At 39.3% G+C, this 22,991-nt stretch overlaps 1 protein-coding gene across 1 annotated transcript; it reads right to left on the reverse strand.

Moving 5' to 3' along the window:
- Positions 1–13,146: 13,146 nt before the first annotated feature.
- LOC139745321 (EF-hand domain-containing family member B-like) lies at positions 13,147–21,760 on the reverse strand. Its single transcript, XM_071655722.1, has 9 exons — positions 21,626–21,760; positions 20,355–20,414; positions 19,712–19,855; positions 18,479–18,659; positions 17,427–17,667; positions 16,453–16,759; positions 15,230–15,572; positions 14,490–14,671; positions 13,147–13,338 (listed from the first exon to the last, which is right to left on the reverse strand). Exons 1-9 carry the CDS (start codon positions 21,758–21,760, stop codon positions 13,147–13,149), a joined length of 1,785 nt encoding a protein of 594 aa, XP_071511823.1.
- Positions 21,761–22,991: the final 1,231 nt, after the last annotated feature.

Here is a 22,991-nt window from a genome sequence, read left to right on the forward strand (position 1 = left end):
TGTACTGTTGAATGTCCTGATAATGAGATACCTGATATAATGAAGTGATTTTGCAGGTTCCATTCTGTTTATATTCTTCCTTTTTTATCCCTGATAAAACGAGATACCTAATATAGAGTAATTATCCATATTATATGTACGGGGACAGTTTCATTTGTTGATGGAACTACCGTACTCAATCTGGTGAGAGAGTACTCTCAATTCCTGTAATATTTGTGAGTAACTCCCGCTTTTGTTTTTTAGTATGACAAGCACACTCGATGCTCTTTTGCTGTTTCATTGATGAATGAAACTGACCCTGATGCAAATAGGCACCCTGTCGCAAACATAGAAAATTACTCTAGCCGTTAAATTTCAGGGGTCCCAAGTAGCTCTCTATAATTAGGTTTCCCTGTACTATAAAGGTCAAGAGAGTGTACCAGTGGCAGAGCAGTACACATCACAACCGCTTAGTGATATCTCCGTGCTTGTCACAGTGCGTGAGGAATTAGAAAGGATGCCTGCATGTGGTATTATTGGCAAAGAGCTAGGTATTTAACTGCGCTCTCCACTAACTTCAGCTGCCACTGACCATGCAGCATTACAAAGCTTTGCGGCACTGGAGCAGTGTCCAGTCACATTGGAAAGGAGCAAACCAGGCTTGCTTGGAGCACACACAGCTCTCAGGGCACTACCGTCTCCTCTCTATTAATATATTCCTTTGCATCTCATTCAGCAAATCGTTCCTCACTCACTTGAGAGTGCTGTGGTTCAACGACCCAAGGTTCTGGGACCGTCAACAGGAGAGCCCGGGGTTCAAGCCCCACCAGGCGCGTGCATCTATGGACTGCATGTTTATCTGCTGTGCCCCTGTCAGTTACAAGTAAGAATGGCACCCTTCAGAGGGGTAATAAATGATGCTGGAGGAGTCCACTGGTAGAATAGTGCCAACACTGCAAGAGGCTACCCCTTGTAAATGTGATATTTATCGTCTCGATTGTCATTATAATGATGATTATTCTGATAAGCTTTGTGCCACCTTTTCAAGACCATGGTTGCCATGTAACAATTCAGTTTTTATGTCTCTTTCAGGGGGCTTCCCTTTGCAGCTGCTTTCAGGTCAACAACAGGCATTTTTTTTTTTCATTTTAGTTAATCAATCCAGTATATGTAGTACTGAATGCATCACAGTTGCCCCCTCCCCCCCCCCCCCAAAAAAAAAAAAAAAAAAATGATGAACAAGGAAGAAAAATACAAGATTAGTTAGTGAGTAAGCAATGCAGCTGAAAAGTGGAACAATCAATCTATGTCCTCGTAAATGCCATTTACTTGTCAGTTATATTAAGAATGGTTGTATGTTCGCCTTTTTCATCAGATGGACTTCAGAAATCATATCAAACTAATTGCAGTGCACCGCTTGGCACGGTAGCTTCACTGAGACACATGATCAACATCAAATGCTGCTTCTTTTCTCAAAAGAGGTGCATACACTCAACAAAAATGTAAAGACTCTGTAAGTGGCATCGGTGCTAACAACCAGCAAATAAGCCTCTAGTATGGCTGTGCTGTTAATGTTGAACGAGAGCAGAGAAAAATGGCGTTGGAAAGGCTAAGTGGTATCTGTTCAGCACCAGACATGAAACATGCCTGACCTTTGCGGTGGGATGCCAATATTAATATTTCGTATCATGATTTTTATGCCTCTATGGGTAGGGGATGGGGGTAGTTTTCATTATTTTTGTGGTTTTTTTTTTTCTCTCACTTGTTTTCTCGGAGGTGCTATGAAAGTAGAAATCATGAAAATAATCGTTCCGCATTGTCATCCATAGTTACTGTATATGTTGAGAAATTGCATCTGGTGGCTGGTTTGAAAACCGAAGAGCCCCAGACAGCTGGTAACGGAATGTCGTTGTGTAGTCACCAATACAAATACATTACCTAATGTACTGTACATTGTAGTATGTGTGTGTCATATCACTCAAGTTATGCATGATAAAGCTATTATGGTATATCCTTTGAAGAAATGTATACATTCGCCATATATGCTGTATTTTCTGTTTTTTGAATCTGACATGTTCAGCTATTCATGAATGGAAAATATGAACAAAATTTGCATGAACCCAAATGAAGGTGTTGCTTTAACAAAAGGAATGAAATGTAAAAATGAAAAGTAATGAAAAAGCAAAGAAAATGTGCTAAAAAAAGAAGAAGCTATTAACACCTTGGTTTGGGTTAAATATCAATAGTATTGCAATTGAAATCTTCATTTAAAAACTATGAGTATTTATGCATTTAACAAAAGCTTTACAAATTACATTTTGTCTGTTTATCCAAAGGAGCTTGCATGTTAAGGAGACTTTGCTGTAGATATTCAGCTTGTTTGTCAGAGTAGAATTCAATGTGAACCTTAACACACCCCCAAAAGGGTCTAAAGTGCGTGGCTAGCCATCTTTTTACACTTTTTGCTTGTGAAGTTTGTGCGATATTATATATTCTCTAGATGTTGTTGCCCCAGTATAACTGGACTAATTTGTAGTGTAGGAGTAATTTTGTATGTGTGTACTCTTGACTGTGACATCTGAAATTCTTGAGAGAGAGATATCTGCATGAGAAATGTTCGTGTGGAATAATTTTTCTTCGTTGGTAGGACTCTAATGCCCTATTAAAGAAAAGAAACAAATCTCTTCCACAAAATCCATTTGGGATACTGGCAAGGTTCCCCAACGTTTCACAATTTAGCTGGACTCGAATGATATGATGTTGTGTGAACTTGTTCGAAGACAGTATGTCAGTGGTGGTCTGCTTGATATTCCAAGCAACATGACATAGTTTACTATATATTTTCAATGCATGTCGTAGCATACACTAAAGTGCTAAGTTTGTGTACCGGAGATGGTGTATTCATAATTCTGCCGGTATCACACGAATTCTGTCGCAAAATCAAAAGTGTGCTCTCTGTCTCTCGTTATAGTGGCAGTGTTTTTGACTCTATCTGTAGATGTAGTGTCTCAAAGCTGAGAGCGACCACAACTGGAGATTTACAGGTAGTGGTGCTCCTTTGCCAGCCCTCTCTCAGCTACCGACACAGTTTCATCCAGAGATTGTAAATTTGTGTCGAAAGTATTTCTTGTCCATCCTGCTCGTAAATATTGCGTTAAGAATTGGGCAGTGAGTTGCTCGTTACAGGCAGTTGTGATCCAGTCATCATCCTTTCATTTTCCGAGCATGGGGAGAGTATCTTCCGCTTGCGCTCAAAAGACCCAGTAACATGAAGATTCATGGGTTGTTCAATTCATTCACTGCCCACCGGGGTACATTCCAAAACCACAAATAGCACCGGTCGGCGAATATGTGCATTGAAGCTTACGCTTACCGGCACCAGTCGACCTCAGTCAAGATTCTTCGGCTGTGTGTGTTATAAAGATCAGTGATAAAGTTGTACACACTTTGTTACAGCGGGGGACTCTTGAAAATATCCGAGCTGGGTCAGCCTTCCGACACCATGGTACCCCCCATGCTAACTGGGTCTTCGAGATGACAGAGTTTGATTTGACCAGTCGATCTCGCATGCTAGCCTTGGATCTCACATTGTCTTAGACTTAAATCCAACTTGTCTGTTTGATCTTTATAAGCTTCGCAACTTTTTTAATCACTTAGTGAAAATTTGCAAAGGAGGACTGCTACCTTGAAAGCTTCAGAGTGTGTTTCCATCTTTGTAGCTGTAATAAGTATACCAAAAAAAAAAAATAGACCAGAAAGCAAACCAGTAGGTCTGAAATTCTTCAAAAGATAAGACTACTTGGTGAGTATTCTATGGTGTTTGTAAATAGCCAAATTTTAGTAGTGTAGCAAAAATCTACAATTAATGTGTTTTTTTTTTTTTTTGTGCATGAAACTAGATATAAAGAAATAGCTATTGAAGATGCTTGGTCTTTTGGTATTGTTTCTAGCAAAAGTTAAAATCCTAAGGCCTATTCATTACACATATATCAAATGCTTATTTCACTCACCAAATGCAAAAACAAATTGTGGTTTGTGTTTTTTGACATTTTTTACTTGTGCTACTAATTTTCTTCCCTTTCAATGTGTTATAGTGTGTGTCTGTGTCTGTGTGTGTTCTTGTAAATGGCTTCAATTGGGGACATTGGTTAGTTTCACACTGGGCAACCTGGGATACATTTTACACGAGGGTAGTCAAAACAGAGTAGTTAATGAGAAAGCACCCTAGGAGTGGGTCCTACCTTTAATAGAGGTATATACACCTGTACTACACCTTCCCATGCTGCACAACAGTGCCTGTATATGTGCGTGAATAGTAGGCCTACTTCACACTAGGCAAATGGGGAAACTCAGATTTTTTGTTTGGTACATCTTTGATTATTGAGTATGCACCCCTGCTCTACATGAAACATAATTTGAGTATGAATTCGCTGGTTTTCCAATTCACTTTAATGGTCAATTTACCAAAATAAAGAAAAATATATTTTTCAGAAACAAGTCATGCGGACCTCCCACCTATTCTAAATTTCTGAGGAGGGAATCTGAATTTTGACCCTTGCCAGCTCTTGTGTCAGTAGGAATTTCCTATTTTTCTTGATGATTTTACTACACACTCCGGTGGGAACTGCTCTCTCTTTCTTACTTTTGAGCCAAATCATCCTTCTTCTTTTTTCAGTCAGAAAGCTTAGGAAGTCTGAATGATATATAATGCACAGTTACCTTGAGCAAGCTATAATGTAGGCCTATCCCTGGTTGAAGCTTCTTACAAGAGTGTGTGTTTGTGTATTTGGGGGGAAGGGTGGGTGGGTTGGATGGGGCTGACAGGAAAGTTATATGCTGACAATCAACTTTTTTTTTTCAATAGAGAGTGTATGACATCAATGAAATTGGAATGTGGCGTCCTTGTTACTGGTTTTGTTGTGGGTTTTTTTTTTCAGTAATCAAGATTTGTTAATACCCTTCCATCAGTCTGCATAAACTGCAAATTAGTCTTGGCTGCCAGCCTCTTTGTAGCCACTGCCTGAGATGGGTTTCATTTTCAGAAATGTGCATAAACTACAAATTAACAGTAATAATCGTTACCATGGTAACAACTGCAATATGCACTGCTGGGTGGTAGTTGCTCACATGGAAGTGATTGATGTCTTATTTTAGCAATTATGTAAAGTTTTTTTGTGGAACAAGAATGGTCTTTAGCTAGATGCTTTGTTGTGGGCATCTATGTAGGGACAGCGTTTTCACTTTTGCCATGTGTACATGTACAGGCCTACTGTTTCCCTTATGTGACTTGCTAGTCTACATTCAGGCTATGTCATCGATCAGAGTTCTGCAGGTTATTAATTTCCCAATTATTATTTTTTTTTCCTGCTGACAGTATTATGAGTCTCATAGTATTCTGTTACTTTTCTATAACTATGAATTGCCAAATGTTCCCTGTCACACACAGATCGTTTCTCAATGAACCTTTTCTAAATGATTAATTGCAGTATATTAGAAAAATGATGGCTTGATAGTAATGTAATCAGCAGTCATCATATTTGTGTCAAAAATCTAAACTTAGTATTGCCATCATTGTTATGATTGCTATTTTGTGTATTAACAGTATTGCCATTATTATTATTGTTATCATCCTTGTTATTATTGTTTTGTCATCATCACTGAGAGCATAGTAATCATCATCATCACCATTATTACTAGTGTCAACCATGAACATATTATGCTGCTTATTGCTGTATCCATGGCAACAGGGACCAAGAGAAATTTTCTTCCCACCAGGTCTTCTGATGGCATCAATATGCGTGCTCCCATTCTCATTCATATCAACCCCTTGAAGACTAGTCCCGTGCACGTTGTAGCAAAATCAGCCCATCCTCAACGGGTTAGCCCATGGGTACCGGTACGCCCTCTTTTCGCTTTGTCAAATTAGGGATACAATCTTCATCATAGGCTGACGTTTCATCCGTTCTTGGCACGAAATTTCCCAAGCATACTATACTCTTGGTCCTGTACTGTTCTGTGCGAAACACAGGGGGAGAAAATTGTGCCGTTACTCAACTTGCGCATTCTGTGTAATCCTGTTCTGTGTGTTGTGTAACAGATATTTGTGAGGCACGCATTTTGCAAACAAAACAATTGCCTTTCATAAGGTTTGCGTGAATAGTCCTTTCCGTTTGCAGTTGTGATGATATTGCCTGCATTGAATTCTTCCAGTAATGTAGACAAAGAGGTTTATCCCTTGTTAAAGATGTTGATCAGATCATCATCATATGCTGCTCCATGCCACTGACTTTTGTCCTCAGATGGTTATCTGAACAAGGTGTCTCATGTCAATAAACCCTGTAAGATTAACAGCACAGGAATACTGAAACCGTAAGATATTATCAATATCCATTACATGATTACTGTAAAAGTGGATATTTTCGCACGACAAATTTTTCGCGCTCAGCGGGGTAAGAAGAGTTTCGCATCTTTTTAATTCCGCGGAATTAAGACCTCAACTACTGGAATATATGGCAGGCAAAAATATTCATGTGCTTTTATTTTCGCGCTAGTTTCTGGTTGCGCGAAATGCGCGAAAATTTCAACACCGCGAAAATTTCTACTTTTACAGTAGGTAATTGTCTGTTTTCTCCTGGCTATGAACCGCATAATTCTGTATGTTCTTTTCAATTTGACTTTCAACAACCATTTATCGTCATAATTGGCACATCTCATATGTAATCCTCAAGGTTGGCATTTTTAGGCTCTGTGAGAAAAAAAGAAGAAATACATACTGTTTTTATAAATGTTTGCATCAACTGTGGTTGAGTCAATGAATTCCAGCACATTGAAAGTTTACTTCATGTAGTTCTGCACCAATGATACATTATATTTAGTGAATGCCATTGATGGTTACTATCAATCAACTGTATCCAGCTGTTGGTACAGTTAACCTGTGATAATTTATTCATGTGAGCTTTGTGGGGATGTCCCCACCCCCAATCCCTGTACGAACTTCAGAATAATCATTTGATATTTCATGCCTGGAGAAATAGATGGGATTAAGTATTTTCCAGCCATTATCCATACATGTCTTCACTCTGCTACCATTTGCACCTTGTGAATTCATAGCTGAAGGGACGGGACTTTTACAGTGTGTTTGGCTTGTTTGTAGCCCAAGAGTGTGCCCCATTTCTTATACCTGAAACAAACCACCAGAGATTGACTGTCATGATATCTTGCTGAGAAGAAATCATTGTAAACACTGTTGTTACTTCACATTTCATCCAACAAATAGGTACTAACGATCAAAGAATTACATTTTATGTGCTATAAACAGATATGTTTTGTTATGAGGGGTAGATACGTTTAGCATTAAATGCGTTAAAAATACTTGTGCTATTCATTTACACAAGGGTAGGTAGGTACTGTAGGAAGAATTTTGTACATGGGAGCACTGAGGTCCAACTGTGAGTGAGTTCATTGAGTGTGAGTTGCTCTTTTGCTCTTCAAATCACTTACTGTGATTTTAAAATTATTTAAAAACAAATTAAATTATAAACTATCAGTATTTTTAAAACTAGATATGTAAGTTCCCAAAACTGACCTTGTACAACATTTGTGGTTAGGTAGACAGTTTTTTTTTATAAATTTGTGTCTTCGTAGCAAAGCTACTTTTTATGTCATTTTTCCTGTATTTTGTCCTCTTAAAACCAAAAAGCATATCCCTTTGTTTGTTTGTGTATGTGTCCCTGTGCCATTTTGTTCACAACATTAAATGTCATTCTGACACAAAACAAAAACTTGCAAAGATGTATTCGACTCCTTACTGACAGACAGTTATTTTGTGATGGCTAGAGCCACAAGGGAGCCATTTCATGAAGGAAGATAAAATATCTGACAAGTCAATATATCCGACAAGTGAGAAATTCTTTATCTGATTGGCTGGGGGATTAAATTGATGTCGGACTCCGACAAGTTCCTTCATGAAAAGAGCTGCTTCTGTGATTCTGAAAATCTTCAATATCTGTTCATGTCTGGATAAGAGAATACGAGAGTCTCCCCGATTTTCAATTTTTTCCAATTAAGATGCATGTAACACACAGGTATATCCCAGACTGCTGATTTGGAATCTCGTCTGATTTTGATGTGTGAATGTTGACAACACTGGTTATGATCAGTTCTGATGTGCTACTTATCAGAATTTTTTCAGCACAAGAACTGAGAGTTCATATTGAACAGCTTCATAGCCCCTCTGTTTCAGAACTGATGAAATACTTTTATCCACTATTCAGATGCTCTGTAACTGTTCCTTCAAGTGAAACACAGCTCACATTAAGGCCGCCGCACACTTTACGACGTTAGGTCGCGAAACCGACAGACTCTGGATCTGAAGTATACAAGCGTGTTTACTCTGAGGCTATTGTGAATTATTTCGGATCCGTGTCTGTCGGTCGTGTGACCGAAAGTCGTATAGGGTGCAGTGGCCTTTACATGCACCATACATATATATTTCAACATGAGCCTTCTCTTTCTTCACTTCGTTCTTCTCTTTGGTTTCATGAATCTTCACTTCTCTCTCCTATCTCCATGATTTTCCTACCTTCAACTCCTCCCTCTTCCTCTTCCCTTCTATTTCATCTTTCTCCTCCTAACGATGTCCAAACATCTTACTTAATTCTCACTCTACTCTTCCTTACCACTCTCTCTCTTCCCTTCTCTACCGTCTCCACGAGTGCAACTTCAACTTCCAGCCCATTGCTGTCCTCCACTCTTCACTTTTTGCCCTCCTTACAACCCCCACACGTCACTTCCATCTTCAATTCTCCTCTTTCCAGGCTCTTCTTCTGCCAAGCAATGATCCGGTTAAGGACTACATACACATGGTGTCACCGCAAACCTCTCTCCATCAGTTACTTCACCATGCAAACCTTCAAGCAACACACACCTTCAGCTTTGTTGGCCCATATAATATTATATGTACACGCACGTGGAATGCCCAACCAGCGAAAGCAAATTACTGTGGGCTTGTTATAAACATGTTCACTGTAATTTAATACCGCCACAGGTACGTTCCAGGATGTTGCGTGGTTCACTCTGTCCCATTCAATTCAACTTGTCATGCTAACAACTTACATCGCAATAATCCATACCATATCAAGTCAGTAATTTGTACGAAAGAAGGAAGAGGAGGAGGATAGCAGAAAGGAGGCGAGGGAAAGAAAGGTAAAGAACGTTTTTGTGAGGATTGCAGGAGTTTGCATACAACCACGATATCCTCATGCAGCGCATTCTTGCTGTACAATGACACGAGACACACATTCCAATGAATTTCCAAAGTGGCATATAATTTCAACATACAAGGTTACAACATTACAAGGTAAGAGGAGATAATTCTGTACTATACATTATATTTACATCAAATATTAAGAAATATACATATTAAATATTCATCTGCCCACAAAAACAGAAGAAAAAAAAAATCTAATTTATCTCCCAGTCCAAGAAATTATTGTACATAGTGGGTGCTTGATGGAAAACAAAGTTATAGCAAAAAAAGGCACAGAGAGAAATGCATATAATGTATTTACTTTAAATACCACTTTAGTAAGAGGAGCTGATGTGCACTTCACATGGAATTCGATGTGTATATCTTCTGAAGTATCTCTTAGCAATACAGCATAGTTTTTATACATATGTATTTTTAAAAAAAGTAAATACAATCTTTATCAGTTTATCCTCTCTACCAAAGAGAAATCAGTAAAATACAGTAAAATACACTGGCATAATACGTCTATAGCCTGATGAGCAGTACATGATAAATTCAATTCTCTATTGAAGGGTGGATCGCCCCTTCAGTCTAGGGCTGTATTTGAAGAGATCATCACAAATTCAAAATTTCATCACAGACAATTAATACATCAAATATGAATACATGGACGGATTGTGACGCCATAACAATCTTTTGTAAGGCAGCAAATTAAGGACAGTAAATTTCACGTCATCCTTCACTAAACTCGTCTTCATTTGCACAAGTGTCGGGCAGTTGCATGTTGTTCTTGGTGGCTTTCTGATGACTATTAATAGTTCAGCCCTGCTGAAGAACATTGTGTGTAGATATTATTGGCATAGTATGAGAAGTTGGAAGAAGCAAGATATCAAGTAATTGTATAAACTAGAAATATCGCTACGGCGACTGGTATGCCTCCGCCATAATGCATGGTTCTCCTAATAGGTCTATAGTACAATGTCTTGACAATGTGTGATGACAGATTCACACAATTGGCAAAATATTAAAATGACCGGTTTGCCACATATGTGCTGAATGTTCACTTTCCTAGAACTAGGTTCAATTTGATGAATGATTAAAATGTCAGAGTGCAGGTATTTGGGGAACTGATGATTTTTACTTGACTTTTGGCCCTTTTATAAGCTTATGCATTGAGTAATTTTCAAGGTATTGAGAAAAAGTATCATTTCAGTATCAAATGGTAAAATAGCATTATCTAAACCTGGCCTTTGACCTTTGACCTCACAGTTCCAAAGAGAATCACTGTTAGGTAGAACATGCATAAATATGTAAGTTTCATGATGATACCTTGAGTTACTTTCGAGATATGGAGGAAAAAGTGCAATTTAGCACTTTCACTTGACCTTTGACCTTTTGACCTTTTGGCAAGAAACTTCCCACAGAATATATATTGGGTAATACATGCATACATCAAGTAAAAAAAAAAAAAAAAAAAAAAAAAACCTTCAGGCATTGCATTTTAAGGAAAGTAGTGATATTTTGAGGAGTAAAGTAGTGATATTTTGAGGAGTAAAGTAGTGATATTTTGAGGAGTTGACCTTGACCTTTGACCCCCTGACCTTTGAACCATGACCCCCAACTTCCCTAGATAATCACTGCTCATCGGTACAAGCATATATACTAAGTTCCATGAAGATACCTTGAACCATTTGCGAGATATGGAGAAAAACATGAAATTTCAATCTTTTTTTTTCACAAAATAACCTGTGACCTTTGACCTTTGACCCTGTGACCCTAAAATCCACACAAAGTATTATCCCCCCAGGGTATACCCTCATACCAAGTTTGATGTAAAACCACCACATGGTTCTTGAGATATCGACAAAAACAAAACGGGACGGACGTACGGACGGACGGACGGACGGACGGACGGACGACCCGAAAACGTAATGCCTAGGTATAAAAATAGAAACCCCGCTGAAGAACATGGCGTGTAGATTATTGGCATAGTATGAGAAGTTGGAAGAAGCTTTAGATATCAAATAACTGTTAAAAAATAATAAAAAGATACACAAGACATGTTGTGTTGTGCAAGTATTCATTCTTTTTGGCAAAGAGTAGAATATGTTAGAATAAGTAAATCGTGTGGAAAAATGCATACTTGACTGAATACCAAACAACATGTGGGTGCTTTAAAGTCCTGCAAGAGAACATAAAGATATCTGGAGGTAAGCATGAAATGCAAATATTCCTGACTCTCACCAGATATGAACAAGTGTTTAGTATGGCAGCTTTCAGTTCTTCAGACAAGCAAGGATGACAGAGTTCTATGATTTGTGCATACATCGAGTGGACTCCCGTTATATTGAAGTCCTCGCCTCGGGACCGGCAGTTTTCTTTCGTTATATCAAAATATTGTTATAACCGAACAAATAAACAATCAAAATACGTAGAGTGGATAATGTTGCGGCCCTAATTTTTACTTCAGTGTAACCGGAATTTCGTTATAACTGTGTTCGTTATAGCAAGAGTGCACTGTAATTGTGCACGGTCACCGCTGCATATTTTGCAGCAACAAATTTCACCAAGTTCATTCGTTCATAAAAAAAAAAAAAAAAAAAAAAAGCTCAAAAAGATATGGATATGCACCAGTCCAGTCAAAACTATCGCTCATATGGCAATCGGTGGAATGCAAAGACCAGGAGAAAAAAAATGGACGCCATGGATAACTCGGGTACATCATCATGCGGTGGCAGAAATGAGCATACCTTTCCTTTTCCTTGTGAAAAGTTTTCACGTGAACTTAAAGGTGTTCAAAAACCTTGTGGAAATGCAGAGTTTACAGTGAGCTTTTTGTTACTTGTATTTACGAAAGTAGTTTTATTTCCTTTTTCCTCAGTATTTCTGCCCGATATCTGTTTAGAATGTTTCACACTTGATCAAATGCAAAAACAATTTATCAAACAAACACAAACACAGAAAATAAAAAGAATTACAAAAGTTCTTGGAATGTGCTTGCATAGAGTTCATTTGTGCATTGCACAGATGGCCGGAATAACAGCAGTGGAAGAAATGTATGACATACAGACATTACTTGCATTAATATGCAGAATTGTCAATATAGTTCACACGGTGGGAACTGGTCATAAATATATTTGCCCCAAGTATTCTGTCTGATCTGCAGAGTCTGCATGAATACACAAACAGGCAGATGTTAGTAATTCCCTTTGAAACATATCTCGCGGTAATATAATACAATCATCTGTTTGAATTAATACACAAATTGCTGGAAAGAAATGCCACGTCTTGTGCAACAAGTGATCAAGGCATTGATGTGCATTGTCAATCTTCAAGAAAAGCTTCAATCAGACATTTACAAACTCAGTGGAAGGACAGATAGTAAGCACTATGTGTCAATATATCAAATTTGCATGCACGGTGGATTCAGCTCAATTCAATTGCATAGAATGTGGTTTGGACAGAGTTTGCGAAGACAATGATGCAAGCAAATGAAAGGCACTAGTGTCGAGAGACACAAACTAACATGTAACCACTGAAACCAGAGATAATAGCCACATATTCATCAGTCTTTCATTTTTCTTGTTGTTTTTTTTTATGGCAGAGAGCAGCAACAGTGTAAGTTTCATCCTCTTTGAAATCTTCAATGACGTTTTGATACTTGTTGCTTTACAAAGGAGTATAGATGAAAAGATGACCTTCTGTAGGACAGGATAGCCTTGAGACACTTTTAATACTCCATGCAACTGAGTCCTCTTTGCCCATTTCTCTTCTTTGAGAATCCATCAAAAGTTCAGGGTTCGTCCTCATGAATAAACAAGAATTAAGCCAGCAAAACAAGCGCTGCATACGATGCATGTTGTTAACTTGGTAGACTCGACTGGCGAGTGGGGGGTGTTCCAAACAACTTCAGCATCAGCCTACACAAGCTCGGGGCTGCCTTTCTCCTGGGCCTCGTCTGCCAGCTGCATGGCTTGCACCTCGTCCAGCACGTTTCTGAAGCTCTCCACACTGACCTGGCCGCGGTCACTCCGTGACGCCGCCAGAGACCACAGCTTCTGGAAGGTGTCCTGGTCCATTTCAACCCCGATGTTTGAAAAGATGCCCTTGATCTGTGAGCACAATGGAATAATTGCAATAAAAACAACTCCATGCAAGAATTCATTATAACTGATTGACAAGTTGCCCTACATTGACGTAAATAATTAATGATGAATGAAATTCATCTCGACGGAAGAATTTCATGAATTTGAAGAATTCATTCATTTGAATAAACAAAGACACAATGGAATTTTCTATAAAACTTTGCGAAGGAAAATGACACATTCCAAGACCCCGTTTACAGTGCGAGGCGAGGCCACGGCCGAGCCCACCTTCATTTCAGTGTAAACATGCAAAAGGCCAAATGCGAGGCCAAAATTGGCCTCGCATTTGGCCACGCTCTGGAGGTGGTCTTGGCCGCGGCCGAGCAGCGGCCAAGCCCGGCCTTTTCTCAGTGTAAACGCAAACTGGGCCAAATGCGCGGCCAATTTTAGTCTGGCTTCCAAACCCTCTGCCTGTACTATTTCGCTATTCAGGATATTAACCCCCTCAACGTCGAAAACTAGTATAGTTTAAGGTGGTTTTGTCCTGCAAAGGATTTTTCCTTTGGCAAAGGCCTTTGCCCGAACGGCGACTTCGTCGCCACGGAATTCAGTTAGCAAAGGGTCTGAAAACCAGACAATGCCAAATTGCATTTGTTTACAAGCAGAGCGCCACTACGACAAAATATTGAAAGGTTTGAATCAAAAGCGCGGCCGAGCCAGGCAGAGTATAAACAGACAAAATTGCGAGGCTCGGCCCCGCAATTGAGGCTGGGCTCGGCCGCGGCTCGGCCGCAGCTCGGCCCAGCCCCGCACTGTAAACGGGGTCCAAGATTGAAGAGAATTAGAGCTCCTTCTATCTTACCATTTCAACAGGTCACTGCCTCTTACAAAAGTTGTATTCATACTCTTCAGTCACAGTCTCAGTAAGATACTTGGATAATCTGTATGTCACCTTCTGTACAAACTATGTTCTGTGAACCCACATGCTGAGCATGCGATTGAATACAGACGCAGCGTCTCACTAGTATATGGATTTAAACAAAGTAATTTTGTGCCTTCTCTTCATGACTGTACCACCCAGCAAAGTCACAGGCGCTCACTCTTTGGAACTTTTGACTTACTTTCTAGTGCTAAATTATAACAATTTTATACAGTTGCATTAATCGTCACAAATTTACCTGCTCTGGATGCCTTGGCTGGAAGAAATCTTTCTCGTAAACGCCCCTATTGCTGTAGATGGACGGGTTGATGAGGCCGTAGGCATCCGACTCGTCGCCATAATTCTTTGAATCACTGATGCGCTTCACCCTGGGAGCCGCGATGTCACTGCGTATCGTTGGCACACCATATGTTCTGTAATCTGAATTTGCAGATATGCAGGAGGAACAACATATTGGTTTAAAGGGTCACATTACACATTCATAAAAATAAGATTAGTTTAATCGTCATGAATTCCCCACTTAAGTCCCCTGCTCATCTCTCTTCCTCCCCCCCCCCCCAAAAAAAAAATAGATACAAATTAAAAAAAAAAAAACCCATAATGATCTTTCCCACATGAACATAGCAAAATCCATTTTATTGTCTGACCGCAAGCTTGATATCATTGTGAATAGAGAAAGTCTTAATATAACGATCTTGAGGTAACTAAATCAAACATCTGGGCTAGAATTATAGATCTTGATTTAAATCAAAGTTGAAGTTGATGTTGCAAAATATTTCAGTGATGAGGAGAAAGTACGCTATCTTACGGACACTCACAGGCATCTAATAGGCCTAATTTGTTATATTCATGGACATTTACTCAAATACGAGTCAACAGATGCATACCTAACATCCCTACAACTTTTGACCTTTGCAAATTGCGTAACCTACGTTGTAGAACTTTGGCACCATGCCAGGAAAAAAAAACAAATCTTACCTTTTGTTGACACACCGCCGACCACCGAATTAATCATTTGCGCTGATGTGCGATGACCGCCAATGGCCTCGTCGATTTGCTTCTTGATCCGCTCCGGAGTCCCCTCCTTCTCTTTCTCCTCCTCCTGCTTGGGCACAGTGGACTGTGGATTGGTCAACCTCTGACCTTCCTCCATCTTGTCCTTCCAGTTCAGGAAGTTGGCAAACTCGCTGTAGTTGATGTAGCCGTCGGAGTTTGCGTCCACGTAGAGGATGAGCTGGGCCAGGAGCTCCGGTTCCACGGGGAGGCTGAACTGTTCGCAGCACAGCCGCAGCTCGTTGATGTCGATCTTTCCGTCACCGTTCTGCAGAGATTGCAAACAAATGTCACAGATTTGGTTTTAAAAAATACACAATTGTATATACACCTTCCAATTTTACCAAGAATGCTCAGAGTGTTCAGCTAATTCTCCGAAATCTGGTTTTCATATTTAGGTAAATGTTAAACATCTAATTTCAATCCGGTCATCCATTCCCAGATATAGTTTGGCCTCACAGTGACTACAAGCAATAACTTTGTTGTATCTCATTCAGTTAGGAGATTCGGTGATCTCGGTCATGGAACTCACGTAATCAGGAAGTTGTCAAGGAGACACTTCACTGGACTACTACTTTGATCTCATCAATGCACGTGCTGTGATCAATTATGAAAACTGAATTTCTTTAAACATTACAACAATAAATTTCATTTAGATCAGAAACAGTAAAAGATAAATCTCTCAGGTCTTTTTTTTTTCAAGTCCAACCATATCTAATAAGTACATTCATCAATACCTAGCAATTCCATCTAAACCCAACCAAAGAAATAAAGAAAAAACGGGTTCAAAGTCACAAATGCAAAATCAACATGCGCTGATTTGGTTTATGTTATTCTATATTAGTAGAAAAAAGCTGCTACAAACTGCTTATCCCATGGTAGCAAGCGCATTTAGTAGACTGGGGCCTACAAGCTTTCAATCCTAGCAGAATATTCTTTCGATGCTATATTAATATTGTATGTTAGATGTCGTTATATGTCTGCAGTCCATCAATGTGTTTGCTTACCCTTTATGACTGTCATTTTGCCTCTGACAAAGATTCTGTTGAGATCAAGAAAGCTCAGGCACCTTTTGACTCCACTTTATTTGACATTTGATGGAAAATCATATATGTAGTAAAAGGGATTAAAACAATTTGTAGCTTTACCTTGTCGTAGTGGTTGAAAGCCGCTTGAAGATTATTGAAGTTGTGGTAGTTGGCCTTCTTGAGCTGCTGGCGGATGGCAGCCACCAGCCCCCTCTCCCTGTCCTTCCCCCGCAGATAGCTGCCGGGGTAGCGGCCGTGGATCAAGTCCCCAGCGCCGTACTCGTCCGGCTTGAGAAGGATCCCATAGGAGTGGTCCGGGGGTACTGTCAGGGTCTCCTTGATGGGGTCGTGGACCTGACCCAGCTGGGGCTGGGTGCGCTCCCGGAAGTCATCCACTCGCTTGGACACCACCTTCGTGCCTTTGTCACTGGTTTGCAAATTGTATTACCAATTATATGAAAATTAATTCCAATCTGCATACATCTGCAGGTTTTAATTTGTGGATGACTACTATACTCCAGGCATGACAATGCAGAACAATTTTATCAAAACAAAACAACAACAAATTATAAATAGTTCACAGCCACAGCAATTATTATTGTTTAAACTGGTCCTGAATGCCAAACACATGGTACAATTGCTTGAAATACTCATTATATTTGTTCATATCTCTCCTTGCCGTTCTGTTTATTTTTTTGTCTTTATATCAGTCTATGCATATGACATCACAAACTGTTGTAGTCTTCTCATTCAGCACTGTCAGCACTAAAACTTAAAAAATTCATAACTTTTGAACAGACTGTCCAATTTTCCTCAAACTTTCACTGATCTACTGGTATTGCTGCATTCACTAAAACTACACACCGATATGGGTGAACTTGTGGCACAGAAAGGGCGATTACAAGAAAATGAAAATTAATATCCTGTCACACTCAAAAGCTGGACATACGAAGCACTAAACAGGTTATAGCTGTTTGCCTTCGAGGCGACAAAGTACACACTTCCAACAGAATCATGCTTCATGTTTTCGGAGCATACAGTATGCATACATAACACTTTGTATGCATTGATTGTCCTTGAAGATCTGTACTCACAGCTGATCATTGCGCAACCACTCCAGGGTCTTTGCCACGTTCTTGCCATCGTTGTCGTGGGGAGTGGCGATTCCGAAGAAGCCCTCTTTCGGGTAGCTAGACCAGTCGTAGTCGCGGTCGACAGATTCACCCACATCGAAGTCATGGTGCGTGAACTTGTAGAGGTCCCTGCCCTGCTCGCTCTCGGCAAACACCTGTTGGTAGGTTTTGGCAGGACTGACTAATTCCCCTGCGGTGCAATCTTCACACACACAAAGAAAGAAACACAAGGGCATTGTTAGTTGAGATTACTCTTATGAGTGAGTTCTCTTCAAAGTTGTGATATACAATGTTTTATTTTGTTTTTTACTAAAAATAGACACTGTACACATGGTTTATTGCATGAGTTTGTCTTTGGGAGGTTCTTGTTTTTGTTTGTCATTTGTTGCTGTTGTTTATTTATTGCGAATTTGGTGAGTCCATTGCTATTCACAAACTTAGCAAAAATTTTGGCAGAAATGTTGTCTCTTGTAATACAAAAGCATTAATTGCTTATTTCAAAGGTGCAAAATCACTAACTTTTCTGCTCCAAAAGGATACTACTAGTATTGAAATCTAATTTTACAAAATCAACCGGTAGTGAAAGAAATATTAAATCATAAATCATCTGGCACAGGATGTATCCTGTGAAATGCACTTCTTGTGAGGTACAATGTACACATTATAGAATCTAATAATCTCAAAACTTGATTAGTATTAAATGAAATCTTGATGATCAGTGAGGCAATTGTATGGACAATGGAAAGAGCTGCATTGTATTGTCAAAGACACCAATGCAATGCACATGTTGTTGGAGAGCTCTGCAATTTGTGTGAATTGACGGCTGGTTGTTTAATCTACTTTGGAGCAGATCAAAGTCTACGTCTCAATCCTGAGTTCTGGTAATTTTCTCATTCTACTGCCCACATCTAAAAATTTCCTTTGCTCCGTGGAAGTCACTAATGCCATCCCTAGAGGGTAGACGGTGGAAAATGATCATGCACTTTTTCTGAATTTATATACAATTGTCTCACCAAAGACATTTTTGGTGCCAAATGCTGTTTTTAAGGGGTCAATGTCTGCTGGCAGTCCAGGGCTCTGGTCATGGGACTGTCCGAGGGGAGCTTTCTGCTTGCTGGCGTAGAGTGATTCCTTCTTCTCCGCCAGGCGCTGCTCAAAGAGAGTCTTCGGTTGTGGGTTTACAACATCACCAGCCTACACATATGAAACAAGAATACAAGACACTTTACAGCTGAAAGATACGCAATAATTTTCTTTCTTTTCTTTTTTATTGGTATGTCCCTGCCTTTCCATCACTGGAAATAAAGAATTTGGCATTTCTTTGTTCATTCTGGTAGTATTCACATGGTCTTAATCTTCATCTTCTCAAAATGAAACCATTACATTAATTTTCCATCTTTTAGGGGGAACCTTAAATCTAAATGAATGCACGTTGAATATGGTCAGCATTTCAGATATTACACAAAACTTATATAAATATATATTTGGCAAACTACTGTATACACCATATATTGTGCCAGTCTAAATTTTTGTGAATCAGGAATTCCTGTGGATTTCACGAGTGGTTAAATTCGCAACCGTGGAGTCCTGTACTACGTCACATCCACATCGGGATCAGAGTTGCTATTTTGGCAATATTTTTGCATGTATTTAATTTCGCGAATAGCACCTGACTCGCGAAATTCGTGAAAATAAAAACCTCGCAAAACATTCGATATATACAGTAGTTATTCTCCCCTACAAAATCAATAAAGGTCATAATATGGGTGCAATGTGAGTGATCTATTCGTGATAAATATCACTCCGCATTTTTGAACTGGTACCAGTCCTGAGGTTCTGGAACACTGTTTCTTCTAAATAAGTAAAAGTGAATTATAAATACACGCTCTCTTCAATGATTCCACATACATACCCCTCCCCTCTTTTTTCCAAAAATGTGAAATGAAATTACTCTCACAGATGTAGAAGTTGTTGACATGTACATTGCTCAAGCAAGGTTGTTAACTATCAGGTACATTTGTAAGTTCACATACATGTACAGCTGTATACATGTACACTCTCACTCTAAATCTGAGCAAAATGCAGTACAATGGATGCTGAGTATATGACATTTGATCATCCTGCATTGTATTTGTAAATCATGATACTGGATTACCATCAACTGAAAAGTTTCTAGACCTTTACAAAAATTTGTGCAATGTATTTCACAACTTCAAATACTGCAGAGCTGCACACCAATAACTTACCTTCAGTGAACCACTGGTTTCCACGCCATGGGAAATTGTAGAAGCAGTGTCTGGATCACCGGCTTTGCCCCAGAACACCCTCTTTACCTGAGGTTCGGGTTGTGTCATATTACGGAACTTTTTGACAATCGGAGGAGTTTGAACCTGAAGGAGTATGAGAGAAGCCATGAATTTGATACAGTGTACTTCTTCAAACTGAGATTCATAAGAATAAAGAAGACAAAAAAAGATGAAATGCAACCTTTAGAATTCAATACTGATTTCATCATTAGGATGTGTATGCAATGGATAGCACATTATTATAAACATGAGAAATCCCAGTATATCTCAAGCGATATCAAATTCTTACATGTACCGTAGTTATGGGTAAACTCAGCCCTCAGCGCGCGCATTATAGATAGTTGTAACCTGCGCACTGGAAGCCGAGTTTACCCGCTATGCCGAGTTTACCCATAACTAAGGTACAGTTGAGTAGTCTTTACTGTAGTCTGATGCTGCCTATTTAAGCCAAAAGTGATCTCCGTGAACATGTTGGTTCAGTGGTTCACTATGTCAGCCATTGCACGGTACTCTACATAAAGACTGCATACTAGGCTATGATATCTGTATTCAATACGAGGCAATCCAAGAAAGTGTGACTTACCCTTTCTATATTCATGCAATCTCTCGCAGTTTCTCCTGGCATAGTGATGAGCTTCCCTGCCTGTATAATGCACAGAACAGATTACAGAAGGTGAAATTGTTGAAAAAAAAAACCTTAGTCTCTGTGCTATCGCTTACTTCAAGCAGAAAACACTTGAAAAACTCAATTCAGTGCAATTGACTTTATTTCCCACACATCCACAGAACAGGTGCATACTATTATTAATTACAATGACTATCAATTACCGAAACAGAAGCAGGTTTTGTATTACTGTATATACCGGTACACAGAATGTTGTGTGGGACCTAAAAAACAGAGCTTGTTAAAAACAAGGTCAAAAAAAAAAATACAGAATACTACTTTAAATATCATCTCTGCAAATAAATGAAAACAATATATTGCAGAAGGAAGGGCTGAGATGAGAAAAAAAAAGAGGGAGGGAAGGAAGAAAAATGGAGATAACATCCCCCATGGCATGGGCATGGCATGGTCAATGAATGACTCGGGCCACAGTGGCCCACCCATGTAACCCCCCCCCCCCCCCCCCCCCCCTGGCCTGGAAGTTTAAGACCATGCAGTGATGCACAGTGATAAAAAGGCAAAATAGCACAAAAACACACATTTTATTACATTTGAGCAGCTTATAATAGAATAACACTAACAATTTCTTTTATTATTAAACAGAGAAAAGAGACAATGAACAAAACACATCCACTACATAGACTACGTACAACCCTTATGCCTTCTTAAGGTCTAACGTTACAATTAGACATGCTAAGTTCTTTTTCCCTTTTTCTTTTTCTTTTTCTGGGGGGAGGGTGGGGGTTGACTTTGTTCGGGTCAAAGTCTCAGTGTCAGCGTGGTCACTTGACTTGTGATTCTTTACTTTCAAGAGTTTTGACGAGTTCTAACATCAGATCTGGATTCTAACGGCTAGAGTACAAATGGACAAGTTTACGACTCTAGAACCTATAACGTGTTAGAAATTCTACCTAGTAGTGTAGGTTCTACAAACAATACAATTCTTCTTGTGACATTTCTCGTGACAACCATGACATTTATGAGTATGACATTTGTGGTATGTTACAATATGTCTAACGACTTGTTACATATTTATACAAATACAAAATAATAATTAGATTCTAACTAATAAACTGTTGTTACACATCTCAAGTCTTGTAACGTGGAATAGATCTAGTTATATTATAATTTAAGATAATTATAATAATTATAATTTAAACCATCTCTAAAATGCACTTTTTTGTATTTACCGCAGTCATGTCACGATTTCTGTCGATGAACTTCCCTGTGTTGCTGGCAATGGTGGGAATTTCACTACCATTTGAATTGGGTGGTGTTCTCCCTTGCACACCAGTTGATGCACTTGTTGAGGCAACAGCAGCCATGATGCCGGGTGGTTACTGTGGATCACACTTCCCTGTTGATATCAGTGGCTGAATTGAAATAGGCAATAGAGTAGTCTTCTAACAACTGTAAAGCAGGTAGAGATCTGTATCGTGGTTGAAAATCTAGTCCTACTTGAGTAGGGTCTAACAAAACAAATGTACCGTAAATAGATTTCGGGATCTATGATTGAATTACTCTTCACAGAGCAGTGCTGCCAAAATTGGAGCTGAGCCGAGTGTGAGGGCTGTTGCACCAAGCCGTCCGTCCAGAGATCCAGGCGCGTGAACTCTCCAATGCAGGGATCGATTCTCAGGCCGGCCGGTTGATCTCAATCAAAACACAGTGGTAGGATCTCTACAATTGCTGTTTCAAACTACAAAATATATTCTAGACCTATAGTCTTGTTAGGTATGCTTTTTTTACAAATTTTGCAGGACTTATTTGCAGCACACATCCATATGTAGAATTCTTGACACACGTCTACTTGATACGCTTCCACGGCCAAACACTTGTTGCCTCCCTTCTCGTACCATCCACGCGTACAGTTTTCCTATCGCGTACAAACTATGCACACGCTCGAGCTCGTGTGGGGTTATCGTGTTGATGTCTGTGTTGTAGCTCTGGCTGGTGACATGATTCGCTCACACATTCTAGTTACGGTGGGTACGTACTGTACGTACGTAGCTAGCTGCAGAGCAACTTGTTTGGAGCTCAGAGCGTGATGTTGCTAAGGCTCTTTATCAATATATATATTTTTTTAAGTATTCAACCGTCTTTATCCTAATTAAAGAATTTTTATACATATAAAATACTATTATTGAAGTAAATTATATTATATTTAAGATATATATGGTGCATATATGCAGCATTATTTGTTTCTTGATATCTTGTAAGCAATATAGTGTAAAGGCTAAGTTATGGGGTCATTGCCTATCTCGTTTGATTCTGCCGATATTTCTCGCATTTTACGAGATGTTAAATCTCATGACGTAATGCAGGTGGGGTTTCACGATTGCGCACAAGGGCTTGCATCTTCCTGTTATCAATTTTTCGCTGAAGTAGACGACCAATTTCAGTCAATATATGCCGTTTGGTAAGGATATTAAGAATATGAGTATGTCAGCTGTGTGCATGTATGATGAAACTTTCCGTAAAACCTCAAGAAGTAAACTTAAGAGGACCTGCTGGTTAAAAGTAGGCCTGTAATGAAGGGGGTGTCTCCGTTCACCT

The sequence above is a fragment of the Diadema antillarum genome, unplaced genomic scaffold (genome assembly GCF_040938485.1).
Source record: "Diadema antillarum isolate AM-2024a unplaced genomic scaffold, OU_Dant_1.0 seq00001253_RagTag, whole genome shotgun sequence".
In the NCBI taxonomy this organism is placed as follows: domain Eukaryota; kingdom Metazoa; phylum Echinodermata; class Echinoidea; order Diadematoida; family Diadematidae; genus Diadema; species Diadema antillarum.

What these genes read in the sequence shown, in the direction of transcription:
- LOC139745321 (XM_071655722.1), bottom strand. Translation starts at nt 21,760, where the DNA reads ATGGCTGCTGTTGCCTCAACAAGTGCATCAACTGGTGTGCAAGGGAGA. An exon ending in TGGTTGCGCAATGATCAGCT is followed by an intron (nt 16,760 to 17,426) that starts GTGAGTACAGAT and finishes TTTGCAAACCAG; the next exon opens with TGACAAAGGCACGAAGGTGG. An exon ending in AGCCAAGGCATCCAGAGCAG is followed by an intron (nt 13,339 to 14,489) that starts GTAAATTTGTGA and finishes TTGTGCTCACAG; the next exon opens with ATCAAGGGCATCTTTTCAAA.